We start from the raw sequence: 24,922 nt of genomic DNA on the forward strand, positions 1-24,922 counted from the left end.
TTTGGAGAGTGGAGAGATATGTTGTGATTGTATTACTCGGAAATACTTAGTACAACCATCTTTGGATTTAGGGTTTATGTTGTGGTTGTATTACTTGGAAATACTTGATGCGGTCAATATCTTCAAACAACGTCTCGTTTGAGTTAATGCGGTCAATATCTTCAAACGACGTTTCGTTTCCCCCAAATGTGATAAAGCGGATTGTTATTTAATGTAGACCTAAAGAGTTTCTGAAACATAATCTCATTCATCTACTATGGCTAGGCAAAGAGGGTTTTCTGATTTGCCCATAGAGATGAAAAAAGAAATACTAAAGAAGGTAGTCAGTTCTAGCATTCGCGATTACTGTAGGGCTTTAGTGGCAAGTAGGGATTTTTACCAGATCTCCAAGGATCCAATCTTCCTTCGGACCGTGGATTTGCTAAGCATGTCCACACCTTGGTTCTTTGATATGGCATGGATGAGAATGTTCAAGGACAGATGTTTTGCAGAAGGTAATCCTACGGCTCTATTTGAAAGAGGTCTTTCAATTTTTTTCTATGACCATGATATAGAGGCAGGGATGGTGATGCTTAAGGCGTCATCGGAAGCGGGATTCTCGTTGGCAAAATATTGCCACCAAATGATTGTCTTCATCATCAGCTTAACATCTGTCCCAGATTTTACACGGGCGGAATCAAAAGAAATGCGATTACGAATTGAAATAGCAAGCCCTAAAGGACCCCCCGTATGTCACTCCAGCACAGTTTGGAGAGAGGATTACATTGGTGGTGGACAAAATTAATAACTTGCATTGTGGAAATGGAGACATTCACCCATTAATAATTATGATGGGATATGCAGATGTGCCCCCCGATTGGTGCGATTCTTGCCACTGGATAATGGAGGCGGCAAAATTCCAGTTGGATATTAGAAATCGCTTCTTGAAAGAGTGACCAACTTGATCTATCCAAGTGAAAATTTGTTTTTGTTTTATTTAAGTATTGTTTTCTCTCCTTAGTCTTTTGTTCAAAGTTCAAGTTCTCTTTCTCGTTCAAAGTTCAAAGTTCTCTTTCTCGTGTACGTAAAGAGTAAAAATACCTCAAATCAAAAGGATATAATATGAGTTATTCTCAAAAAGTCAGAGAATGTTCCTTGGGAAAGGGAAAAAATTATTCTCAAAAAGTAAAAACAAAGTAAAAAAGAGATAAAGAAAAAAAAACTAAGGACAGATAGTGGACCCGTCTCGGAGCGACGTCGTTTAGTAAGATGTAAACCACCCATTAAACCACCTGTAAACCAAAGGAAATCGATTTGAAAATGTGACTCTAACGAAATTCGACCACAAAATGAGTCAGTCTACGCAAATTTGTTCGTGGTCAAGCTACTATGTTAAAGGAACTACGAAGCAGTGTTTTAAAAATTTTAAATGATATAGACATTACACGAGAACGTTTGTTTATAGCTTTTATAACCTATGATGAAGCGTATAACCGAAAGTTTTTCATTTTGATATAAGTATTACTTATAATACTGTAAAACAATAAATGGACAACAACGTGGATGATGAGTATAACTAGAATTATTAGTACAACGACGTTCAACAAACCCAGTTAATATAAACGCTCTAGTTTTGGTCAGGAAAACTTGGTATAACTACGCTCTATTTATAATGTTTAGTACGGCCATTTGGTGTTCTGTCGACCACAAATAATTGTGAACTGTGGAGGAGAAGCAAGAGCAAAAAAATTGTGAAAAAGAAAAGTTAAAGTAGTACTTTTAGGTCAGAGAATGTCGTGTAAAAGTTAAAAACACGATGGAATGTTCGTCGGAAGAAGAGAAAGGTGATCATGTGTCAGGTAGAATATTATTATAAAAAATAGGAAATAAGATTAAAAGAGACTCATTTCCAGGTGACGTCGTTTTGAACAGGTTAACCAACCCCTAACCACCAATAGACCAATTTAAACCGATTTCATAATTTGGGGATGGCAAAATACGACCACGATAATAATCAGTATTTTAAAATATGGTCGTTTTCATGCTAACACTTATGAGGGACTAGTAAACAGTGTTTTAAACTACTAAAAATAATGAATAAATAATACAAATCTCACCACATCCGACACTTAAGTGTCAATCTCCTTCTATAGTCACATTGTCAAGCTTAGGCCATCAATGATGGAAAGAATACGTATCATATTTTTCCTCGAATTTTGTTTGATGAAAAAGTTGATAATTTGCTTTTATAACCAATTATGAAACGTATTACCGGAATATATTCTTGACATTTCAGTATTACTGCGAATACGGTCTATCCACCAAAAGTAACACTATGTGGACGATGTGTATAACTGGAAAACAAGGCACAACTACGTTTTAAATTCTCAGTTAGAATAAACGACATGTGTTTTCACTTGAACACGTGTCTTATTGGATGGAACAAATAGACTGCACTATAATTATTTATTATTTCCCAGGTTTATCCACGAAACTCAAATTTATTTTTTCCCCCAAAATATACATTCCAATTTTGAGTTCCCCCCCCCCCCAAAACAGACATTTCCAAATTTGAGTTTCCCCCCAACATCAAAATTCATTAAAATATATGGGTTTACGCACAAATCACAACCAAAACACAAAACACTCAATTTTTTGCAAAATAACAATTTCTTGCAAGAATGCCAAGTCTCGGCTCGTCGTCCGACTCGGAGATTTTAAGCGGGAGCCCTCCATCCGAATTGTACGAAGATTCTCGAATCCTGTGATTCTTGTTATTGTCATCGTAAACCAATCATCAAAACTTCCCACGTTTAGATCTGGGAAGAAGATTCTTCGCTTGCAATAAAGAATACGTAAGTTCAGCTGTTGATTGCTTTTAATTTTGTACCAAAAATATTTATACGGTTTGTGTCTTGTAGAATCCCGGATGTCATCTCTTCAAGTGGTGTGATGAGGCGATGCTAGAAGAGATTGCAGATGTTCGGCATGATTTGACCGAGATGCAAGGCCGGAGTGGTTGGACTAGAACCATGAACCGGATTCACTCGACGGTGATTTCCCAGCTACAGGAATCGGTAAACAACCTGAAGGAGGAAATGGTTGAGGCAATGAGGTCTCATGCTGTCCTTTATGAGATGGTTTGTGACTTGGTTTCGAAGAAAATGGATAGGGAATTAGAATAGACGTGACGAATTAAGATATTTAAGGAAGTTAAGGACATGGTTGTTCCATCTGTTTTTGCTGTGGCCTCGGTTTCTTTAACTATCTACATGTTCAAGTAGTTACGATTCATGGTTGTACTCAAGACTTACTCAATTTTCCGAAAAAACATGTGGTTACACCAAATGATTCTGAGTATTACATATTTTCGATTTTCGGGATTACATGTGGTTACACCAAATGATATCGAGTATTACATATTTTCGATTATCCGATAAACATGTAGGTTACACCAAACGATACCGAGTATTACATATTTTCGATTTTCAGAAATACATATGGTTACACCAAATGATACCGAGTATTAAAAATTTTCAATTATCCGATAAATATTTGGTTACACCAAATGATACCGAGTATTACATATTTTGATTTTCAGAAATACATGTGGTTACACCAAACGATACCAAGTATTACATATTTTCGATTTTCGGAAATACATATGGTTACACCAATTGATACCGAGTATTAGGGTTTTCTTATTAGGGATTCCTTATGTATCGACAGAGATAATATAGTGGATAGAATCATACAAGAAATTTTACTAATAATTTTTTTGTAAATAAATATATTACAGTCATAATTTTTAAATAATAAATATTTTACAACGAAAAATAGTAAAACATAAAATGCGTTATTTTATTGTGAAAACATCATGAATTAATTCATGGCGTGTGCATCGGTCATCAGGAGGGCCTCCTTCTTGAACCGCTTCGGTTCCAAGACGCACATGCGTGCGACGTCTGCGAGGTAGTTATCCTCTTCCTCGACCTTAGGGTGAAGCAGCATGTCATGGAGCGCTTGGAGGAGTTCCTTCACTGTCGTTCCAACCTTCCAGGTAGCGGTGACGAGTAGCAGCGTCTTCCACAACACCATTGGCGTCTTGGGGTGCAGAATCGGCGTCTTCCACGACACCATTGGTGGCTTGAAGGGGTAATCCGGTGGGAAACGGATGGAGATGAAGAAGATGCCCCCTTCGTATAGACTACTAGGGGGGCCCAACAGCGCTGCTTGCCATTCAATAAATGTCTTCCGCCACCGGCCTTGCACTGAACCAACTCCCTCAGATGAGTCATAATCCACGCCTTAGGGGCCATTTTAAAGTGATAAAGAGAGCAAAGATATCACTAAATAGAGAGAAGAGGATTTAGAATATAGATATGAGTGAGAGAGAGCGAGTTATATTTATGGAAAGAGAAAGGAAAACCCTAGGGTGCGACTCATATAATAAATACCCTTCAAAACCGTTCAGCCTTATCGTGCGGAGCAGTTAAAAGTCACATCTTTCTCTCCCCTAATAAACCCAAAAATATTTATTTACTTAATGGATTGGTAAAAATCAAATACAGTTTTGGTAGTTGTACCAGTCTTACGGCAGTTAATGAAAGCATTAACAGCCGTAAGACTGGTACAACTACCAACACTAATGCAACGACCACCTTTGATGAGAATGGTCTGCTAATCATCAACTCACCACCTTTGAACATGAGATTTGGTGTGGTGGAACCTAAGTTGCCACCTTTGCCAACTGATTCTGAGATCGAGCAAGCAGAGCTGTGGAAACAATTCAAGCAAAATCTTTCAAATGTAATATATTCTCTCTGTTTAATGGTTTATAAAATATGTCATGATCATGAGTGAAAATTTATATATATTTTTTTTTATTGAGGAGAAGGACAAAGACATCTCAGTCGATAAGCCTTCCCACACACATTGTACAAAACCGGAACATGAATTGATTCTGGATCAGGAGATAGGATTGAAGTGCATGCATTGCGGATTCGTTGAGAGAGAAATTTGAAACATGGACACATCTGAATGGGTAAGTAATTAGTCATTTTTTTGGTTATGACAAATCTAAAATAAGTTGAAATCTATATGACTGGAAAATAATCAGTTGATGTTGTTTGGTTTTTTAAATTTTAATTGTAGACATAACTCATGATTAAGTAATAATATTGAATACAAATTAAGGCTATATGATTTTTAAACATAAATGAGATTTTTTACGTTTCTGTTTGAAGGGAGAGATGAAGAAGATAAAGAGGAAGAGGTCTGGAATGTCATCGAAATTCAAATGAAGCCTATTTTTTTTTTTTTGAACAATTCATATATGTAACCTCCTATTTTTTTTCCTAAGAACCTTGATATTTATGGTAATTTGATAATTTATCTTTGAAGAAATTATTTATGGGTGGTTTAAATTTTTAATAAGAAAAATTGATGATAACTTGATGATATATAACATGTCAACATTTTAGTAATCCATACATAATGTTCGAATATCGCAGTATATGAGTAAAAATCAATTAGTAGAAACTCTATAAATTAATATTCGATAAATTAATAAATTCGATTAATTAATAAATTTCTTTGGTCCCAAATTTATATTTTGGTTCAATTAATTTCTTTATAAATTAATAACTCTCTCTAAGATATAAGAGTCCCAATGTTATTAATTTAGAGGATAAAATTTTTATTGTATATTTTCAATAACACATTAACGAGAGTAGCAGTTATTCCGATATTCATCTCTCTCTCATACGGTCGCGTTTATTCGATGTGACTACTCACTTCCTCTCACTTGCTCCATTTTCTATTATTTAAGTTTGCAAAGAAGTTCTGAAATTCATTCTACTTCTTCATTACTTTCCCAAATCCATCACTTTTTCCTTCCTCCTCTCTCTTAGGATTCCTCTCAGATTTTCCTTTTATATTACAAAATCCATCATTTTCTCTTAGGGTTTCAGAACTTTCACAAAACTCGGCCTCGACCACTTTCATATATAAATCCATGGCAGAGTAACTACTAGAAAAGGTTCTAGCGAAGTTGGCTTACACAATTGGTGACCTTATACGGATTCGCTCGATTTGTCATAGGTTCAACGACTGCACCAGAAGCCCTGGCTTCTACGCTGAAGTTGATCCCTTTAATATGGATCATCCAGAGGATCAAGATGTCCATCTCATCATCGATGTCTTCAGAGAGTTCTATGATGCACGAAATCCAGGCATGATTTTCATGCGAGGTATGAAACTCTTTTTTCGTCGAAAAGATTTTGGAGGGATTCTACTGATCAAGGAAGCGGCGGATAGAGGGTACACGTGTGCAGTATATGTCTACGGGATGTTCATGAAACTTGTTATGGAACATCCCGAGGGTGATGAGTACCTCAACAAACTATGCCGGGAAACAATAAGGAAGTGCACCCGCGACCTCGTTGAAGAAGTACATCTTGGTTGGCCAATGGGATTGCCAGAGATATTCAATGAAGGCCATCGTCGCTTTTTACTGCGCCTCAATACTCTTATCCACTGTCCGTGCGATACAGTTAACCGATGGGAGCATTGGTGGAATGATGAGTATAAACCAGGGAACATCTGCGACTACTGCTTCTTAACTCGCGAATGCGGAAGGTTCTTCCTATATGTGTACCGGGTAGTTAGGGTTTTTCCTGATATGGGAGACTGATGTGTCTGATGTTTTCTATCTTATGTTTTTTGTTTTTTTTACTTTCTTATGTTTTGGATTTTGTATGTGCACATTTCGTAATGTTTAATACTCCCTTATGTTGTGTACAAACATTATTCTAATTATTTTTACTCGAACTGTTTAGGCCTAGTATTCCACATATATAAGTGGTTACACCAAATAATACTAAGATGTTTACACCCAATAATATGGTTATACCATTTATATGTGGTTTCACCAATAATACCAAGTTTTCCCAATATTTGGTTTTCAGTAATCCAAAATCAATAATAGAAATAGAAGTACACACCCTAATTCAGTTTAATCCAAATACAAATACATATATCAAATGTCATAAGAGACTAACGTCTCTGCCTTGTGTTTGGCCCTAGCTTCAATTGCTCTTGTTTCCATTTACCTACACCCACTTCTTCGTTCACAACGTCAGCACCGTCTGGTTCTACCTACACATACCAAGTAATACAACATAGTGTTACCACGAAATATTAAGTATTACCAAAACAATGGATATTACTCTTCAAACTTCAATACCTCTTTTACTTCTAAGCAGGTACGGAGATCGGACTACAAGTTGCTCCGCCTCTTTCAGCTCCACCTCATTCATCTCCGGCTCTTTCTGCTCCGGCTCTTTCTGCTCTGCCTCCTTCTGCTCTGTCTCCTTCTGCTCCGCCTTCTTCTGCTCCGCCTCCTTCTGCTCTGCTTCCTTCTGCTCCGGCTCCTTCTGCTTTTTCTTCGGCTTCTGCTTCGGCTGTTTCTTCTTCGGCTGTTTCTGCTTCCTCGCTTTCTCAGTTTTCACCAGACTTTCAAGTTTCTCTCCAGCTTGATCATGTTCATGTTCTACATCATTTCAAAAAACATCTCCTCCCTCATCTCCTGGTCCTTCCCTTTCTCTTCTTGTCTCTTTTACATATTGTTCTACAGAGCAGAGTCTTGTATCAAAGCTATCCATTCGGGCACTAATTCGGAGAAACTGAGCGTCTATACTCTTCTGCAAGCTCTGAAGCTGTTCCACAAATCCAAGAGGCGTCACCTTCTCCGTCCCCACATTATTCTTAGCCGCTGCAGGATGGTTTACCCACTCCTTATTATCTCGGGCATCAACATCGATCTTGCATATCTCTTTCCAGAATATCGGCTTCTTTTTTTCAACTAAACGCCTCGTCCAATTTTCAGGAACGATATCACCGATATCTTCCTCTTCATTCCTCTCCATGACTCCAGCAAGCATAATTACCTCATTCTCGGATGGTTGCAATATACTCTCGATGACCCTAGTGTTACCCAGTGTTTCATAGAGTTCCGACAAAAGGAAACCTTTTAGGGTGAATGGTTGGAACTTCTGCCCGCACATCCGGGGACAATCCCTCCCTGCTCCTCTAACATCTTCTCTGTATTTGTTCTTCAGACATGGGATGGCCTCAAAGGCTAGCAACTACACATAAACCCAACAAATTACACTTACGCTCATAGTATTACATAGTTACAAATTTTTTATAATGTGACATACCTCCAAGGGAGTAACAAAGCTTGGAAATGTCCAGGCATCTGTTCTGACGACCCCATTGAAATACCTCATTGTGTGCTCAATCTCCTTCATATTTACATCGAATGAATACCTACCCCAAGGAAACTTTTTACAAGCCTCGAGATAATCCACAATCCTCAGGAATAAGGCGTCAACAGATGGTGCTCCCTTACCGGTTTTCGTTACTAATTATAGAGGATAAGAAGTAGACGACACACATCTTCAACCGATCAGGATTAACTAGTCCTCGCATCGACTCTAGCTTTTTCTCAACAGCAGCAAGGGAGGGGACGGTTTCCTAGAAATATCTATTCTTAAACGAAGAACTTCATATGCTCTCATAGTCCTCTGGATATAGTTTAATCCACATAAAATGGCATGCTCTCTAAGGGAATAGCGAATTAATACGCCATTCACTACAAACCAAGCTTCCCTCTTCTTATTTGTGTTTGCTGTCCGAAGAAGAAGCAACCACATTCCCATCATCTTGTGTGTTGTGCCTCATGCATGGCCATATGCATATGCCAAAAGTGCTTGAACTGTGGGTGTTCTGTAAACCATAACAGCTCATGGGGTTCAAGGTTTAGGGACTCCAATTTCACAACAGCTTTGTGGATATAACATCTTCGTTCCCAGCTTTATTGCATTATGATACTGACTGGGCTCGAAGAACATTCTCACGGGTGGCAATGGCTGGTTCTCCTCCTCCTCAGCATCAGCCTCAGTTCCCCTCCACAACACTATCTGATTATTACACGTCTCTGATTCGGCAACTCCTTCTACCATTTTCTCCTGCGACGATTCGGAATCTGAGTACAGTTCTGGTTTAGCATATCTAAACACTCTTTCGTTGCTTAAATCCATGACTCCTATTTTGTAATTGTCAACCGAATAGAGAACATATAAATCGAATTTTGGATTCTACACAAAAACGAGTCGAAATCTACAAAGTAATCTAGATAGAAATTAGAAATCAGAGGACGAAGACAAATAAACCTGATTTAGCGAGGCGTTGATTCAAGACAGGGAACAGCAAATCACTCCGTAGTTGTCTCAGAGAATACTAGGCGAAGACGACGACGAGAGGAGGATTTCGAAATTTGAATTTTTTTTTTCTCAGACTTACCACAATTTTGATCCTAATTCGATTTTTTCGGATTCAACTCGATATGACAGACTGGGTGTGAATCTTAGTGGTTGGGTTAGTAAATATGAAACTTTAGTAATGATTTGTCAGTATTTGACCGCTTTTCTTCCTTTTTCTTACTTTAAAATAAATCGAAAACAAATTAAATATTATGAGGAAGAGATTTGAAAATTTTTATAGTATCCAAGGAGTAAGTACGCGAAATTATCTCTCAGATTTAATAATAGTGTTATTAACCCAATTTGTAACCATCAAATTTCAATACGAACATGTTAAAAAGAAAAAACACCAGAATTGCTAAAAATAAAATATAAACATCAGAAACAGAAATAGAAAGCAACAGAATAATGTGTGCCCTACATTTCTAAGAGTTCTTGTTGACAATGATTGTAAAAAATGTTTGTAAACTGTTTTATCAATAAAATCATTTAGACGGCAAAAAAAAAAAGAAAGCAACAGAACTTTACTTCACCAACTCACTTCTCTCTCTCATGATGAAAATGGGCGACTCCGACCTCCGTAAACCTACTTATTCCGGCACCGGTCCTCTTTCCCGGCGACGATCCTGGTGTTGTTCTTTCGCCGTTCCTCCAGCGAGTCCTGATGCTCTTTCAATTTCATCTCGTAACCACATACCAGCCAAGGCCGTGCCGCCGCATCAGAGGACCAAACCGGAAAATGTTGATAAACCGGGCCCCAAATCGGTTCCTTGCTCACCGCAGAGCTCTAAATCTGCTTTAATAGGTCGAATCGACCCGCGTCGAATCTTATCTCCGGGTCGGGTTTCTCCTATAGATTCGGATCCCACCATCAATACAATACAAGAGAGTACTCACGACGAAGATGTGGTTACAGATTCAGCACCAAAGCTCCTTTCAGAGAGTTTCCGAGCGCCGAAGATCGAGGCAACTGTCACAGATTCGGGTTTGGGTTACGACGCCAGGTTGAGTTTGAAGGGGAGAAATGGTGGGGTTATGGTGTTGGAGCTGAGGTCGGAGGTTTTAGCAGCGAATTCGGATGTTTTCGCGGCTTTGATCGCTGAGAAGTCTTCATCTTTAGGGTTGAAGAACACATGCAGGATGGAAGTTTCTGATGTGGAGAATCTTGGGGTCTTTAGGGAGACTGTAGAACTCATGTTTGAGGAAAATAATGGCATTATCAAGAAGTTTATGAAAATGGGTGTTTATAGAGCCATTGATGTACTCGAGGTTTGGAAATTTCTCTTCCTTCTTCTTATGTTTGGCTCTTGGAGATAGATGGGTTTGTTGTTATGAGCATATTTGCTTTCGTTATTATGGCTGATTCTTTAGTTATCTACATATGGACTGTTTTTTCGCCTCTGGATTCAAAGCTCACAAATATTTGGCTAAACCCTTAAGCCTCAGATTGTTATTCAGGCATAGATTTGAAGGAAACTACAATTTGATAGGATGTATTAGAATACATTGTTTACATATGTATTTGGATTTTGTCAACTTGAGATATTGGGGAATAGGCACTTATACTCTTGACTAGTCTGTGATTCATGATTCTAGCTTCATCCTGCCGTTTCAGTGAACTATTCAGGGACAGTCGTATGTTCTTGAGGAGGCCCAAAAACTGTTTGTGCAAGTTACTTACTGCTAAAGTTTTTCTACGAAGAATATGTGGTGCATGTGTTTGTTGACATTCGGTATCTGTTTTTTTTTTTATTCATCCAGTGTTTGTTGCTGTTGAGTATGAACATCGTTGTGTTGAACTTTTATCTCTGTACTGTTCTGCGTGTTAGATTGATTCTCATTGTTTTTAATAAATAAATCGTTGTGTGATTGGAGGATGTAACAACAGTTTCTTAACAACAAACAGGTAGCGGCTGGAATCAAATTTTCAAGAGCTGTCTTGTCCTGTCTGAAATATCTTGAAGCTGTTCCGTGGACAGAAGACGAAGAGGATAAACTGAGGAGACTTCTTGCAATTTATAACTTTGATGATGCTGCAACCAGCGAAATCTTGGCAAGATTTAATTCAAACGAGACGGAAAACTCACAAGACAGGTTATCGAAGCAGCTGGTTTGGTCAATAACCTCGTGCAGTGATCTAACTCCTAGAAACGAGCTCAAGTCTCTGGTGAAAGGTCTTCTTTGCAAAAGTTCAGTGTACGAGAAAGAACAGCCTGAGATCAACAAGGAAGACATATATAAAGCAGGCAAGTACTGTGTGGATTCACTAGCCAAGCTGTTTGATGAGGGCAGTAGCACTAGTAGCAAAAAAGGAAAGCCATTGATTGAAAGTATATCGAGGGAGGTGGAGAACATAAATTGGCTGCTGGAAATCATGATAGATCGGGAAATAGCAGAGGAATTTGTGGAGATATGGGGGAAGCAAAAAATGCTAGTGGAGATGCACGAGAAGGCGTCGCCAATGTTGAGGTATGAATTAAGCAGAGTAACAGGAGTAATGTTCATAGCAATGGGGAAAAGGAGGGTGCAATGCGGAGGAGAAGCAAGAGCGGGGCTAGTAGAAGCATGGTTTAGGCCTATGTTAGTAGATTTTGGGTGGCTACAAAGATGCAAGAAAGGACTAGACATGAGGGAAGTAGAGGAAGGGATGGGGCAAACGCTTTTAACGCTGCCATTAAAGCAGCAGTATCAAGTGTTTATGGAATGGTTCAGGTGGTTCTCTAAGCATGGGACTGAGTGTCCTAATCTAAGTAAGGCGTTTCAAATTTGGTGGCGTAGGTCGTTTCTTAAAGGTGTGGAATCTTCTTCTACTTGTAGGTAAAACAAAATATTCGAAGTGTAAGAGACAATGTTAGGTGTTAGCTTTTATAACTCTCCTACTGATTTATCTCCTTTGTATCTTCCACATATGCTATGTTCGTATCAGATGTTTCATCTAGCTAATTTAGTCGTAGCGGCAAGAAAAACAAGACACAAAATAATTGGGTACTTTCTTCTATTAGTGAGGGTTTCTGACAATGTAACTTGTGTTTTACATGAATTCTGAACATTTACTTGTAAAAGTAGGTAAACTTTTTGTTAGCGATTACAAACACACAAAAGAACCGATGAAAACAGTGGTAATAAGAGATTCTGAGGAAGAAACAATAGAAAAATCAGACAAGAGGAGTAGTGGTGAAGACTCATTTTTGTTTCTTACCACCGGCAAGAATTCGTTGAATCTGAAGGCCACGGCTAAAAGCTTGGTTAAATAGAAGCCTAGTCTGGAATTCGGAGACGAACGGGAACCACGCAAGAACCGTGACCGGCATGAAGATGACAACGCCCATTATGTACTCATATCCTCGAGCCAAAGCCTTAACAGAACCCCACATTCCTACAGCCTTCATTAGTTGTCTCCCGACCTGCGAAATCTGAAGCAGTGCCCATCCTGTTGGTAGAAATGCTAGTAAACTCTGCATTATATCTCCGACTGTTAGTTTCAGGAAGTGGAATAGCATCCCTACAATCACAACTGAACCGATGAAGAGAAACAGCTTTAGCAATCTGAACATCAGCTGGAAATCTGCGCTGAACTTCTTTCTTCCCATTGACACTATCTTCAGTATGATCATTACTGCAACTATCACGAGCCAGGACAGTCCGTAAACTATGATGCTCTGCTGTTTTCCGAGTCTGCTCTCCTTGGTTAAGTTCAAGTGATAGACAATGCCGTATTGGTAGATGAGGTAACGGAGAGAGAGAAAGATCTCCCAGAACTTTCCGAAAAAGCCAGAGTGAAGCAAGTGCTCTTGTTCTTCTTCCCACCACGATTCCCAGCTTTTGTTTGCTGGCACTCCAATGCCTCCTCTGCTGCTTATCCACTTGTTCCAATCATCCCAATCGTCAACTATCTTCTGCCACTCGAATCCCGAGGGATTAAAAAGAAACGGGGAGAATAACCAGGAACCAACGAGGAACCAGGTTGAGCCCAACACAAGCGCATACGCCACTGAGTCCTCTGTTGCTTTCCCATACAGCCTGTAACATATCAGAAGAACCATCAACTCCATTCCTTTCACAAAGTGGCTTCTCGAGTACATTCTGTAATTCTCTGCAAACTTCTCGTGCTTCACCACGAACCCTCGCCCCGTTGCTCTGTACTTGGCTCCTCCGTGTAGTATGGTTCGACCATAGTAATGAACCTTGGTACCAAGCGAGAAGGTGAAGAATACGGGCGCCAACTGAAGCTGCATTATGATTAGGTCGGACAATGCAGTTCTGAATCCTCTCTCTAGCCCAATCTCCATTATCATTGGAAGTGTCATAAGCATACCCAACTGCACTACGGACTGTGACGCCATTGCTGCCTTGAGCGAACTATCTCCTTTAGCCGCTGCATACTTTACTATTGCCTCCTCCACTCCACTCAGTGACAGATAAAGTCTTCCATACAGGAATGCATAAACTGTGAGGACAACAATCTGCAGTACGGAGAATAACTCAGTTATGTTTCGAAAGTTATGAGCCAAAGCAAAATTCAGTTTGACATTGAAAGATCATACAGTACCATCGAGCTGATGTAGAAGCCTATCGTTGTGAAGTAGCAAGACATCATGCGGAAGAAATCAAAGCGATGCCCAAGTCTGTAGAGATCTCTACTTAATGTTTGCTCCCCGTTACCACAAGCAACCTTGGCTTCAAAGAGGGATATCTGGTTCAAACCAACATCTCTTCCTTTCCCTACTTGGATATACTCATGATGAGTGATATTACCACGCCTTAAAGTTGAGTTGAAACCTAGATATATACATGAATCAATCATAAGTAAATCACGAAGGAAACATATAAATACATTTTCCTTAAAGAAGTAAAGTCGAGAATCCAACCAGCAAAGATATCCTCGCTAAGGTTTATGCCGCGTGATGCTTTGCTAATGCCACCACGAGTGATGTGGAAGATTCTGTCAAAGACATCAGGGTGACCATAGTGAAACCGGACCCTGAAATCAGAAATCAGGCATAAGCTTCATGTTTTGTATTAAGCAATATTGAGTAATGAAACAAGGAAGAGCATGACATACTTAAGAGGACTTGCAAGGACTCGTTGACCAATGGTCACAAAGCTTGTTTCTTGGTTGGACATAAACCAGGCTAAAGAAGAAACACTGCCGAAGGGAAACACATGTATATATCAGCTAGCAGAAAGAACGAAGTTCTATACTCAGCATAAAAACAGAAAAACCAAATTTCTCATATACCTGCCAGTAAAAATATGTTCTCTGAAACCAAGAATAGTGGGTGCACGTACTCCATGGTCTTCATTGAACTCTTCGAGCAGGTTCCTCATTTTCAGTGCTTCTTCCAAGTAATGGTCCTATTAATTGAATACTATGGTAAGTAACATTATTCCAACAAAGAATACTGCATTATGTTCCGGTTGTGCGAGAATAGTTTTACCTGATTCATATCAATAGCCTGGAGGGCTTCTCCTCTTGTGAAAATAAGAGCATGATTCTGATTTTCTGGCTTTCCTTCTCCAATTTTTGCTGGACCAGGTAATTTTATCCGATATATTTCCTTTGAAAAGTAACAAATACAGAGTTAAAGATCTGGGGGTTCTTGAATATGACAGTTTTTTCGGTACCTGTTAAGATTTCAATTAGTAAAAATACCTGGTCAAGGTTCTCAACAGCCTTGATAAGCACCGAGTAGAACACTTTTTGGACTTTTCCGCCTTCTCGTTCCTCAACCTCATCAATGTATGCTACACGGAGAGAGGGATTGCTGCAGGCATCGGATATGAACGATGAGACTCACCAGGGAATCAATCAAAGCATGAAAGAAAAATTTTAAATTTATGGAATCTATTTAGCAGAAAGGATGGAGGAGGGACTTACTTAACCATTAGATTCAGGATATCAGTAGCTCTCCGGTCACCACTTCGCTTCTGATTACCATAATTCTGACAGGTAGCAACGTAAGTAAATTTGAGATCTGCTACTGCCTCTAATTGAGCGTACAAGGATCTCTGACTTTTCTTGTCCTCCTCAGTTGGCTCTGAAATGGCTTTGTACCCTGCTAGTATTTCTGTAAAACACAAGAAATGTTTTTAAGTACGTACTCCAGAATGTTGAGCATGTGCTCGATATGAAACTACAAAACACTTCACACTTTGACCAATATCGCTTTAGAATTATGGTTGTTGAATATAAAGATCAACATTATACGGTACGATCAGTTGACAACACTTGAACGTTTGACCTGTATAACTAATTTTAGTTCACCACATTCAAGTAATCACGCTTCACCTTTTTCAGTAGCCATGTCAAGAAACGCCTGAAGCTTTAGTGCCCGCCTGTAATACATCATTCCTCTAACTGCAGGATACAAAAAGCTGTAAGCAACAAAAAAAAAAACATAGAGTAAAATATAAGTAGCGTGGATGGTATAAATTTACCTGTTCTAAACAAAGTCTGTCCCCTCAAAGAAACCCAATGGCGAAGCTGCAATATATTTTCTTCACTTTCCAAAACAGCAGTTTCATCTTTACAACCAAGCCGCTCCAAGAAGTTAGTCCACTCATCTGGAATGGTGGGCCATATTAATTACCAAAAGCATTGAGAAGTAACTAAATCCAACATCGAAAACTCATCAATAAGACATACCTGGGAAGATTTTCTGCAAATAGTAGACAACCGATATACCATCTTCATTCTCCATTTCCAGGTCGTTCTTAGAATAGACGGTCTCCTCACTATAGTACGGAGTTAGAACACTGTAAATGCAAAAAGAGAACTCCAAGGTTACAATCAGGAAGAACTACTCTCTGCAGTAGGAATTCATAATAGTTACATAGTAGCAACTACATGTCTTGTATATACTATGTTCGTTCCAGCCCCAAGAAAAGCAAAATTTGAAAGAAAAATAAAATGGAAAAGATGGATTCTGTACATTGGAAAATATAGATAGCACATGGTATCATCCGAGAAGCATAAATTCTGTTAAGAAATGGTGATAACCGGAGCACAGACCTGAAGGAGAGCATATTTCTGACACGAGGAGCTCGTGGCATATCCATAAACAGGGAATTTGTGAAGAAGGCAATCCTTCTTCGCGCTTCAAGGTTTGTTGGAACATCCATTGCAGATTCTTTTACCGTCAAGAGTAAATGAAGGCGTCTTATCTACAACAAAGAATTAAATCGTAATGTTGAAAATGGTCTTCAGAATGCAGAGTATCCCTAAGAATTAGCCATAATTCAGGTTTTTGAGTTTTTACCTGTTCATCCCATTGAGCTGTTGCCACTGGAGGAAATAGTATAGCAGGTTTTGCGTCAGTACCAGCAAAAATTTGCCTTCCGGATTCCTTGTTAGTATGCCCAAGTTCTACCAATTCACTGGAAAAATGTGCCACCCATGTTTATTCTTATTTGTGTTGATACTATATAAAAATTCACAGAGGCCCTAAATAAATTTTCCAGTTCTCTAACTATATAGATATAGAGTCCACTAACCGGTTTTCATTTTGCATCATATCTCGAGTCACTACTTCCAACATATCTTGCAACAACAGCACCACTGTGTCTCTTTTGGATGGGTCGGCATCTTTCTGCAGCATCAGAAGTTATAAAGAATTATTTAGTTTCTCAGATAACATTAACAGTTCTTAAGTATTATCACTTCCATCACAATTTATCCTTAATCTTCGGTTTGGTAATACTTTTCCATATCAGTACATTAATTAGCAATGAAGTGAAATTTCTCTAACTAATAAAGCCTTGAAAAAGTCTCCACAACATGAATTCCTACTGCAAGTGGCAGCGAACATGGCTTAAAATCATAAACAGGCCTAAATTTGGGGCTTGCACCGTCTCTGGCATAGGAAAGTATCATACTACCACCAACAATCTTAAATTTGAATCATAGATAACATAAGAATGTGATTCACATACCAGGATTCCGACAAGCTCGACAAATTTACAGCAAAGAGCAGGCAAAGGAGCCATTCTAAAATTTGTAAGGAAGGAATTCTTTGATATGTTGCTCTCCACTTCTTTGATGATAATACCAATAATCCTGTGGTATTAAATCCTTCCTTAACATCTTTCAAATGAAGTTTAAAGTTCAAAGAGGGGACTGAAATTCCAGGTTGAAGCACATATATATGCCAAAGTTTTTTTTTTAAAAAAAACACTTTATGATGAAAACAGGGGAATGTTGAAAAATATTAACTTTATAAACACTTTACAAAGTCTTAGAAGGAGAAATGATTCTACACTACATCAGCAAATAAAGTTGATACATGGTAGAGAAGTTTTACGATCAGGACTAGTTAACGAGCCAGTAGCTTCGATGAAAGATAAATTTTGGAGCGCGTGAATCCACTAAGATTTTAATGAATATTCTAAATGCGTCATGAATCATATTCAAGAAATTCTCAGATGAATGAGGAATACCTTTTCTCATTCTCCCCAATTACCAAGGTATGCAAGACATGTTTGAAAGATTCGTAACATTCAATGACAGCACATTTCATGTATTCGTCAGCGCATATGCGCTTCCAGAGGTCTGAATCTTTTGTTCGAAATTGAGCTGCCATATCCAATGCTATTGGTATCTGTAACAACAGAACTTTAGCAATAAGAAAATGTAACGGTATTCGTGAAGTCAAAAGAAGACCACAAACCTTGCTTGCAAGCAGAAATGGTGGCCACTGAATTAATTTCAAACTAGGGTCTGAACTGTAAGGAACAAGCAGCAGATCCATCTCCCTGAAGAAAATCAAATTTTTTTTTAAAGACACAAAAATGTGGGAATCATAAAGAAGGCAGTATAGTACTTAAGTTTTTACCTGTCACTGATGAGATCTTCTTCGCGGAAGCAGCAAATTATTTCATTCCAGAGTTGGGAAAATTTTGCCGCTTCAGTTCTTCTTGCTGCTGTGACCTGCATACAGATATCACTTAGTAGATGTATGGCAACATGCTTCCAAAAATCACTTTGTAGATACAAACGAGCATCAATCTTGTTTAACCTCTGCAAATCTTTTCGACAAGGAAAACCCTCTTCTCCTTGTTTTATCAGAAGGTACCAGGTACGTGTTAAATGCACCAGGTAATGATTGGAACCTTGACCTTAGCATTCCAAGCGTTCGTATCTGGACGAAGAATAGAAATGTGTTTGTGTTAGAAACATTTTCATGCAGGACCTTATTCGTAGTAACACAAAAGGAGTAAAAGAAGTGACTGGAATGAATCCAAAAACTATTACCTCTCCCAATCGATCAAAGGCTCCAATGACACCACCACATATTGTGGAGAAAATAGCGTACCAAATTTGAGTGTCCATGAAATAAACCTGAAACGAAATCAAGGAACATGAGACATCCATGGACTTGCTATATAGTTCACTTAGATTGGTTTAGAAAAATATACCAGAATGACTGGTAACCACAGCGACACCACTGCTCCATAGTTGTGCTCAGCTACATGGAGAATCGAAACACTTAGCTTACCCAAAATACTAAAAGCATAGTTCAAAGCAAAGAGCATAGGTAGCAAGATTACCATTCGGGAAAAATTCATGCCATTTATACTTTACATGGCGAATGCTCATAATTGCGTTAGTTGGCTTCACCAAAAGTTTTACCTGTGAGAGGACATAAGAGAGAGGTATTAAAGGTGAGTTTATACTCTTATTATAGTTTGAACATCAGGTCAAATAACTGTTATGCAGCGTCAAACCTGTAGAAAGTAGCTAAAGGCAAATTTGCAACAGAAGAGCAACAGCCAGAAAAGCGTATACCTGTAAATTCCAAGAAACATATTAGCAAAAACAATGTTTCTCAACTATTGATGTAAGTTTCATTATGTGGGATCAATTCTACAGTACAACTTGTTTGGGTCCCAAAACTCACTTTATGAGTGCAATTTGACTTTCATGCATCCCCCTTCCCACATAAATTCTTGGCTGAAAAGGAAAAACATGGAACACATTAGTAAATAGATAATCAAACCACATATAGGATAGTCCCCTGAACATAACCATATCCAAAAACTTAATTAGTCTTTACTATAGCCAGAATTTAAAGTCAACTTTGCTATCCATTTGCACAGACATATAATTAACCAACTATACGGGAAAATGGATCCTGAATTGGCAGATAATCTCAAGTATCAGAGAGTTTAGAGCTCCTCTAATAAGCCTAAGGTTTTTTCTGGCTTAACAGGATATAAATTTCATACAGTATTAGAAGAAGGAAAAAATGTAAAAACCCAGACTTCATACCTGTGACCACCACAAAAGCAGTCTAAATATATGCCAGTCTGAATTCTCAATCCATCGTCGAAGCATTGGAAAAATGAACATGATAGCTGCCAACACATTTGGGAGCAAGTAAAGAGCAACAGCCATGATATAGAGCGGAGGAACCCCTTTAACTTGTGGAAGGAATGATAGCCACTGCTTCAGCTTCCCAGGAGCAAAAGAAACGGACTGGGCATAGCAAAGCGGTAATACCACACACCAAGCAAGACTTACGATGATCTTGAGAATATTTCTCAAAAGATCTGTAAATTTCCACCTGTGGAAACCTGGGAAGTTTAAGATAACGTCCAAGACACCTAGCATAGAAGCAAGAAAAAAGGTAACCGTTACTTCCAGGAAAAGTAACCAAATGATGAACACACAGGAACTCCAAATTAATTAATAGTTTTTCACAGCCATTGAGAGGACATACTCTGAAGGAAGCGTAGGAAAGCTGCTGTAATGAAGATACTGGAGAGAGAATATAAAACATCCTTGCGTAAGATTTCCCTCAGCTCTACTCGTTCAAATGCAAGAATGATCATTGCCTGTTTTGAAAAGTCGAAGTTTCACTTTCACTGGCTCATTATTAGAAATCATGTGTATAGCTCGGGCCAGATTGCTTACTTGGAGTGCTAATAGGTAGAATGTCCAGAGTCTGTCAAAACTGTGATATATGCCAAAATGTTCGAGTTTCGGTGAAATTTGATTTGCCTGTGTTTCCCGCTTTTCTTAACGATCCTTTTTTCCCCTGTCAATTAATTTAAAAAATTGAGAAAACACTGAAGCTCAAAAGAGACAGAGAAATAGCTAAGAAAAACTACAAGGGACTACCTGTGCCATATCACGCGTTGATTTGAAAAGATCTCCATCATCACGCATTGGCCAGCCAAGAGAAAAGCAATCTGGAGACCTATATAACAGTAACGCGCAAATGATACGAGGGAATTAAGGTATCTCAACCAAGTACATGTTCAATTTACAGACTTGAGGTCAAATATACCAGAAATATTCGTTGAGATCATCATAGTTGGACCAATCTGAGTGAGCAGCCTTTCCAGTTGCGTTCTTATTTGCTTCCTAATTCATAAAAAGAGTTAGTTATTGTGTATACAACAAGGTAACGATTCTTTAAATGCCATCGACCTATCAGCCAAATATATACCTTTTCAACTACACGGTAGATTGGTGTAATGACCTTCCGTAAAAATGCCTCGTCATCTCCACCATACGAAGGCTTAATATTTTCTCCGGTAACGATGCTGACATTTCCAGCCAAGAGACCATGGAGTTCATAAGCCATCTGAGCATAAAGAAGAGGTGAATTTAGATATAATCATATGTTTCACCCATGATATCAGCCAGAACACACCAACAAAAAGGTAAATGAAAAAAAAAAAAAAAAAGCTGAATGTATTACTAACATTGTGGAAAATATAGCACAAGCATTCTGGCATGAATCGAATATTTGCAGCTTCACCCCAGATGAGAAGATACAAGCCCATATATAGTATCTTCCGCTGTTGTATATCTTGAGCACTTTGAGGAAGCCTTTGCATGAAACATAGTTGAGTGAATTTTGATTAGAGTATGAACATCTTTCAAAACTATTTCCCTTCCCACTTAATAAGAGAAAATGTTGCCTGCTACCTTAAACTGTGTTTACGTCCCAAAAATTTGCACCAGTTCTTGTAGTTCTTAAAGAGCTTGGTCATCACAGCATCAACTGCTCTGTCATCGAGCTGCATTATATAGATTAAACTGATAAAAGAGTCCTTTGCTAAAAGAAAAGTGTTTAACAGATGAATATATATATATATATATATATCCTGAATTTAAGGAATATTGAGATGCTTGGCTTTTTTTATTAGCATTGGACAATTCTGTTTTAAGGGTCCTGGAAGATAAACCCTTTGACTAAAATGAATAACCATCTACGGTGTTGTTTACTAGTTCTCTGAATTTTAATCAGACCATATCAAACGCACATGCCCAAATGCTCTATAGGTGAACGGGCAGAACTATCTAAGGTACCTTGTTCAGAGGCTCTGGCTTGGGAGTCAACCTTATATGATTGTCAGCAAGTAAACAAACCAGATGCTCCCTCTGGTTCCTGACATTGTCTCTCTGTAAAATCAAGGAAATAAAAAATAAGAAACATATCTTACAGGTTCAACATGAAAACATTAGATCATCTTGTTACTCTGTTCAGATCATCAGCAACTTTCCTGGAATCCAAACATAGCTCTTAACCAGTCGAGAAGATCCAGATTTCCGGATTTCTTTTTGTGCTGCTCAAATCCAGCAGGCCAGTTCAATCCACGTGTGTTCCCCAAGGCAGCTACAGAAGCTTTGACCTAGCCATTGGGAAAACAGATATCAAAAGTGAGCACTGAGCAGCAATTAGATCGGACCATGGAAAGACTCATTTAAAATAATGTATACCTCCTCAAGCTGCATAGCAGACTGTGAGGCCCCAGCAGAATCCAGTGGAAGAATATTGTAGGGTGCATAAATTTCATTCTTTTCTTGGACATCTCTAGCAGCTGCAATAATCTATGAAATACACATTGAAAATTCTCAACCTCTCATTTCAGTTAACAGAGTAAGGAACTTTTTATCACTGCCCTGGTTGCTTTGAATAAATAGAATTTGGACACAAACCTCAGGAGCTACTGCTTCAACTTTCTCGCTCTTGTTAACTGCCATGAGCACTTCAAAGAGCACTCCAGCCGTCTGGTATGCTTTACCAAGCTGAGCTCTGCGAGGATTTTGGTTCAAAATATCCGTCAGGTATGAACACTGTATTAGTTATCTTCAAAGTCTTCATAATCCGAATACACCAGCATGACCAAAGATTGGAAAACACAAGAATGCTTATGTACACAAAACAATCCTTACCTGTCTGCTTGTTCCCCCTGGTCAAGTGCTCTAACATAGTGCTCATAGTATTGTTGATAGTAGCTCTCAACTTCCCGTCCATCGGTTTTCTTCACCCTAGAAGCAAGACTCGAAGCATTGTCCTGTATCATAATATTTTTTTATCAGCTTCACTCACGCTAGAAGAATATCTCATTACCCATATTTATTTGAAATGGATATTCTCAGTAATGTGTAAAACAAAATCTGCTCTGGATTCCCATTCATGAGTAATTTGCAAACTAAAGCTTGCGAATAAAAGGGCTTGTCGAGGAGCGGTTTTTATCATAAGATGAAGGTCTGAGACAATGACTATTAAACTGGAATTTGAATGCACTAGAAAACATCCTTTGTGAAGACTACAATATGGAACAGCAAGAAAATTAATGCAGATGGAATAATCTAAATATTAATACTGGCTATTTATGTGTGGCGCCAAGATATAGTGGCTATTTATGTGTACAAGAAAGAGGTAGAAAAGTAAGAGATGATCACCCTTTCTAATCTTTGGAAGAGAAGTGTCTTGAATTGCCTCACACCTCGACCACTAGAGCTTGGATCCAGCCTATGAGCTTTCTCAAATGCATAAAATCGACCTTTATACAAGAGACACAGGGAAAGTTAAGTGAGCAACATAGATCGAAGTAATTTGACTTTATCCTGGGAGCAGAAAAAAGGAGGAAAATGCAGAGATCATACAGAGGTAGGCAACACGAGGGCGCTCATGTTCAATCTCTGCAGCAACGCGCAGAATAGGGGCAATGGTGCCAAGGGAGGCTGGAACCACCTCATGATCAAAAACTTCAATTGACACTGTTGTGGCGGCACTACGTGATGGCCGCCTCATTAGCCCCTGAGGGCCAGAGTCATGAGATGTACTGCTCTGTGCCATCTCTCCCTATAAGAAACAATTAACAATGATGTCGAGATTTTCAACAAGCAAAAATAAAGATCAAAGGATTTTACCTACCAAAAACCAACGTTATGTTTAGAGATTAAGATGCAATGCGTAGAATTGAGGTATACAACAATTTGATTGGAAAATTAGTTTGCAATCTATTATTCCGTCTAATCAAACAGTTGTGGAAACGTACGCACAATCAGAATGGATCTCTAGCGAGTAGAATAAAATAATTCAGAAGAAAACGAACACGGAATCGAAATATCAATTCCTTATGAATTTTTAGGAAACTGAATCGACGGGATAAAATCTCTGCATCGTACGCAAATCAAAAGACCTCACGATAACATCAAACATCCACAAATAAAAAATAGAGCTCAGGCGAGAAGAATCGTAAAACGAAACAGAAACAGGACAATCGATTCAATGTTCTCATCTCATAATATCCTAAAAGAAATCTGAAAAATCGGGAGGGAAAAACTCTGTATACGCGAAACAAAAGCACCTTAAGATCAATAACAACAAACATGCACAAAATCAAATGGAGGTCAGGCGAGAAGAAATCAAAAAAGGAAACAGAAACTAGACATCGATTCAATGTTATCTTCCCATAATTTCCTAAAAAAAAAAATCAAAGGAAGCTGAATCGACATGAAAATTTCTGTATCGTATAAAATAAAAAGAGCGCAATGGAGGACTCACGTTCGATGCGCAGAGCTTCTAGATCCCCTTCCCTGGAGGTTGAAGAAACGAAAAACAAAATACGGAATGAACGCACCGAACGATAAACAATTTCTCGCCGGAAAAACAAAATTTGACGGAGAGGTGGGAATTCACCTGAAGCAGAGACGAGGAGACACAATTTCTCGCGGAGCATGAATCAGAGAAATCAAAAACAAAATTATAAAAAAAAAACTGACGAGAGGAAGAAGAAGAAGAAGAGAGAGAGATCAAAAATGGCGGAGGGAGGTATTGTTTTGGCTTTTAAGAGGGAGGGAAACGAGAGAATATTTTTCAGTTAGAGAGAGGACACGTGGCGAGGGATGAGAGGGTAAATAAAATAGCGATGGCTGGCTTGGGTGGTCGAAGACGCACTCTCTCTCTACTCTTTCTCTCGTACGCATAGTACTGTTGTTGAAAATTAGGGAGCGATTCTTAATGGACCTCCGTTTCTTTCTCTCTTATTTCTGTTTTTCCTCGTTTTGATTATTGATTATACTTATTATAACTCTGAATAGATTAAGGGATCGTAGTTGATAAGTAAATGACATTAATGATGATTATTTGGGTTAATGTGGCATCAAACCAAGCGATTTGTAGCGTTCTCGACCTTAATGAATTTGTGTATTAGCTAGATTGAGATGATCGGTAATGTTTATGTGAGTCGTTTTGTAGCTAAGAATGAGATTCATCAATATACAGTATATGTTCTTTGAAAAACAAAAATATTTAAAAAACATTACAGCGCAAACATATTTCTAAATATAACGGAAAACAACACATTTACAAGTT

The 24,922-nt window shown here is 38.5% G+C and overlaps 2 protein-coding genes across 2 annotated transcripts; one reads left to right on the top strand and one right to left on the bottom strand.

Annotated features, from left to right (window-relative positions):
- Positions 1-9,821: 9,821 nt before the first annotated feature.
- On the top strand, positions 9,822-12,243 carry LOC18026061 (BTB/POZ domain-containing protein At2g13690). The gene is made up of 2 exons (XM_006409614.2): positions 9,822-10,574; positions 11,212-12,243. The coding sequence occupies exons 1-2, from the start codon at positions 9,858-9,860 to the stop codon at positions 12,124-12,126; spliced, it is 1,632 nt and encodes a 543-aa protein (XP_006409677.1). The 5' UTR covers positions 9,822-9,857; the 3' UTR covers positions 12,127-12,243.
- Positions 12,244-12,352: 109 nt separating this feature from the next.
- LOC18026062 (callose synthase 5) lies at positions 12,353-24,172 on the bottom strand. Its single transcript, XM_024160822.1, is given in 41 exon segments — positions 12,353-13,768; positions 13,855-14,084; positions 14,174-14,286; positions 14,368-14,451; positions 14,545-14,660; positions 14,744-14,863; positions 14,959-15,070; positions 15,184-15,373; positions 15,595-15,663; positions 15,744-15,869; positions 15,952-16,061; positions 16,318-16,469; positions 16,565-16,682; positions 16,800-16,894; positions 17,238-17,361; positions 17,742-17,902; positions 17,972-18,056; positions 18,137-18,231; positions 18,320-18,442; positions 18,556-18,642; positions 18,720-18,769; positions 18,852-18,933; positions 19,029-19,089; positions 19,202-19,254; positions 19,573-19,907; positions 20,024-20,138; positions 20,218-20,266; positions 20,268-20,341; positions 20,425-20,503; positions 20,594-20,670; positions 20,756-20,893; positions 21,015-21,141; positions 21,241-21,332; positions 21,625-21,713; positions 21,815-21,947; positions 22,036-22,146; positions 22,255-22,351; positions 22,492-22,613; positions 23,005-23,105; positions 23,209-23,407; positions 24,113-24,172. Coding segments are annotated over 40 exon segments (5,769 nt in total). The 5' UTR covers positions 23,402-23,407; positions 24,113-24,172; the 3' UTR covers positions 12,353-12,487.
- Positions 24,173-24,922: the final 750 nt, after the last annotated feature.

The sequence above is a fragment of the Eutrema salsugineum genome, unplaced genomic scaffold (assembly GCF_000478725.1).
Source record: "Eutrema salsugineum unplaced genomic scaffold, Eutsalg1_0 scaffold_11, whole genome shotgun sequence".
Taxonomy (NCBI): domain Eukaryota; kingdom Viridiplantae; phylum Streptophyta; class Magnoliopsida; order Brassicales; family Brassicaceae; genus Eutrema; species Eutrema salsugineum.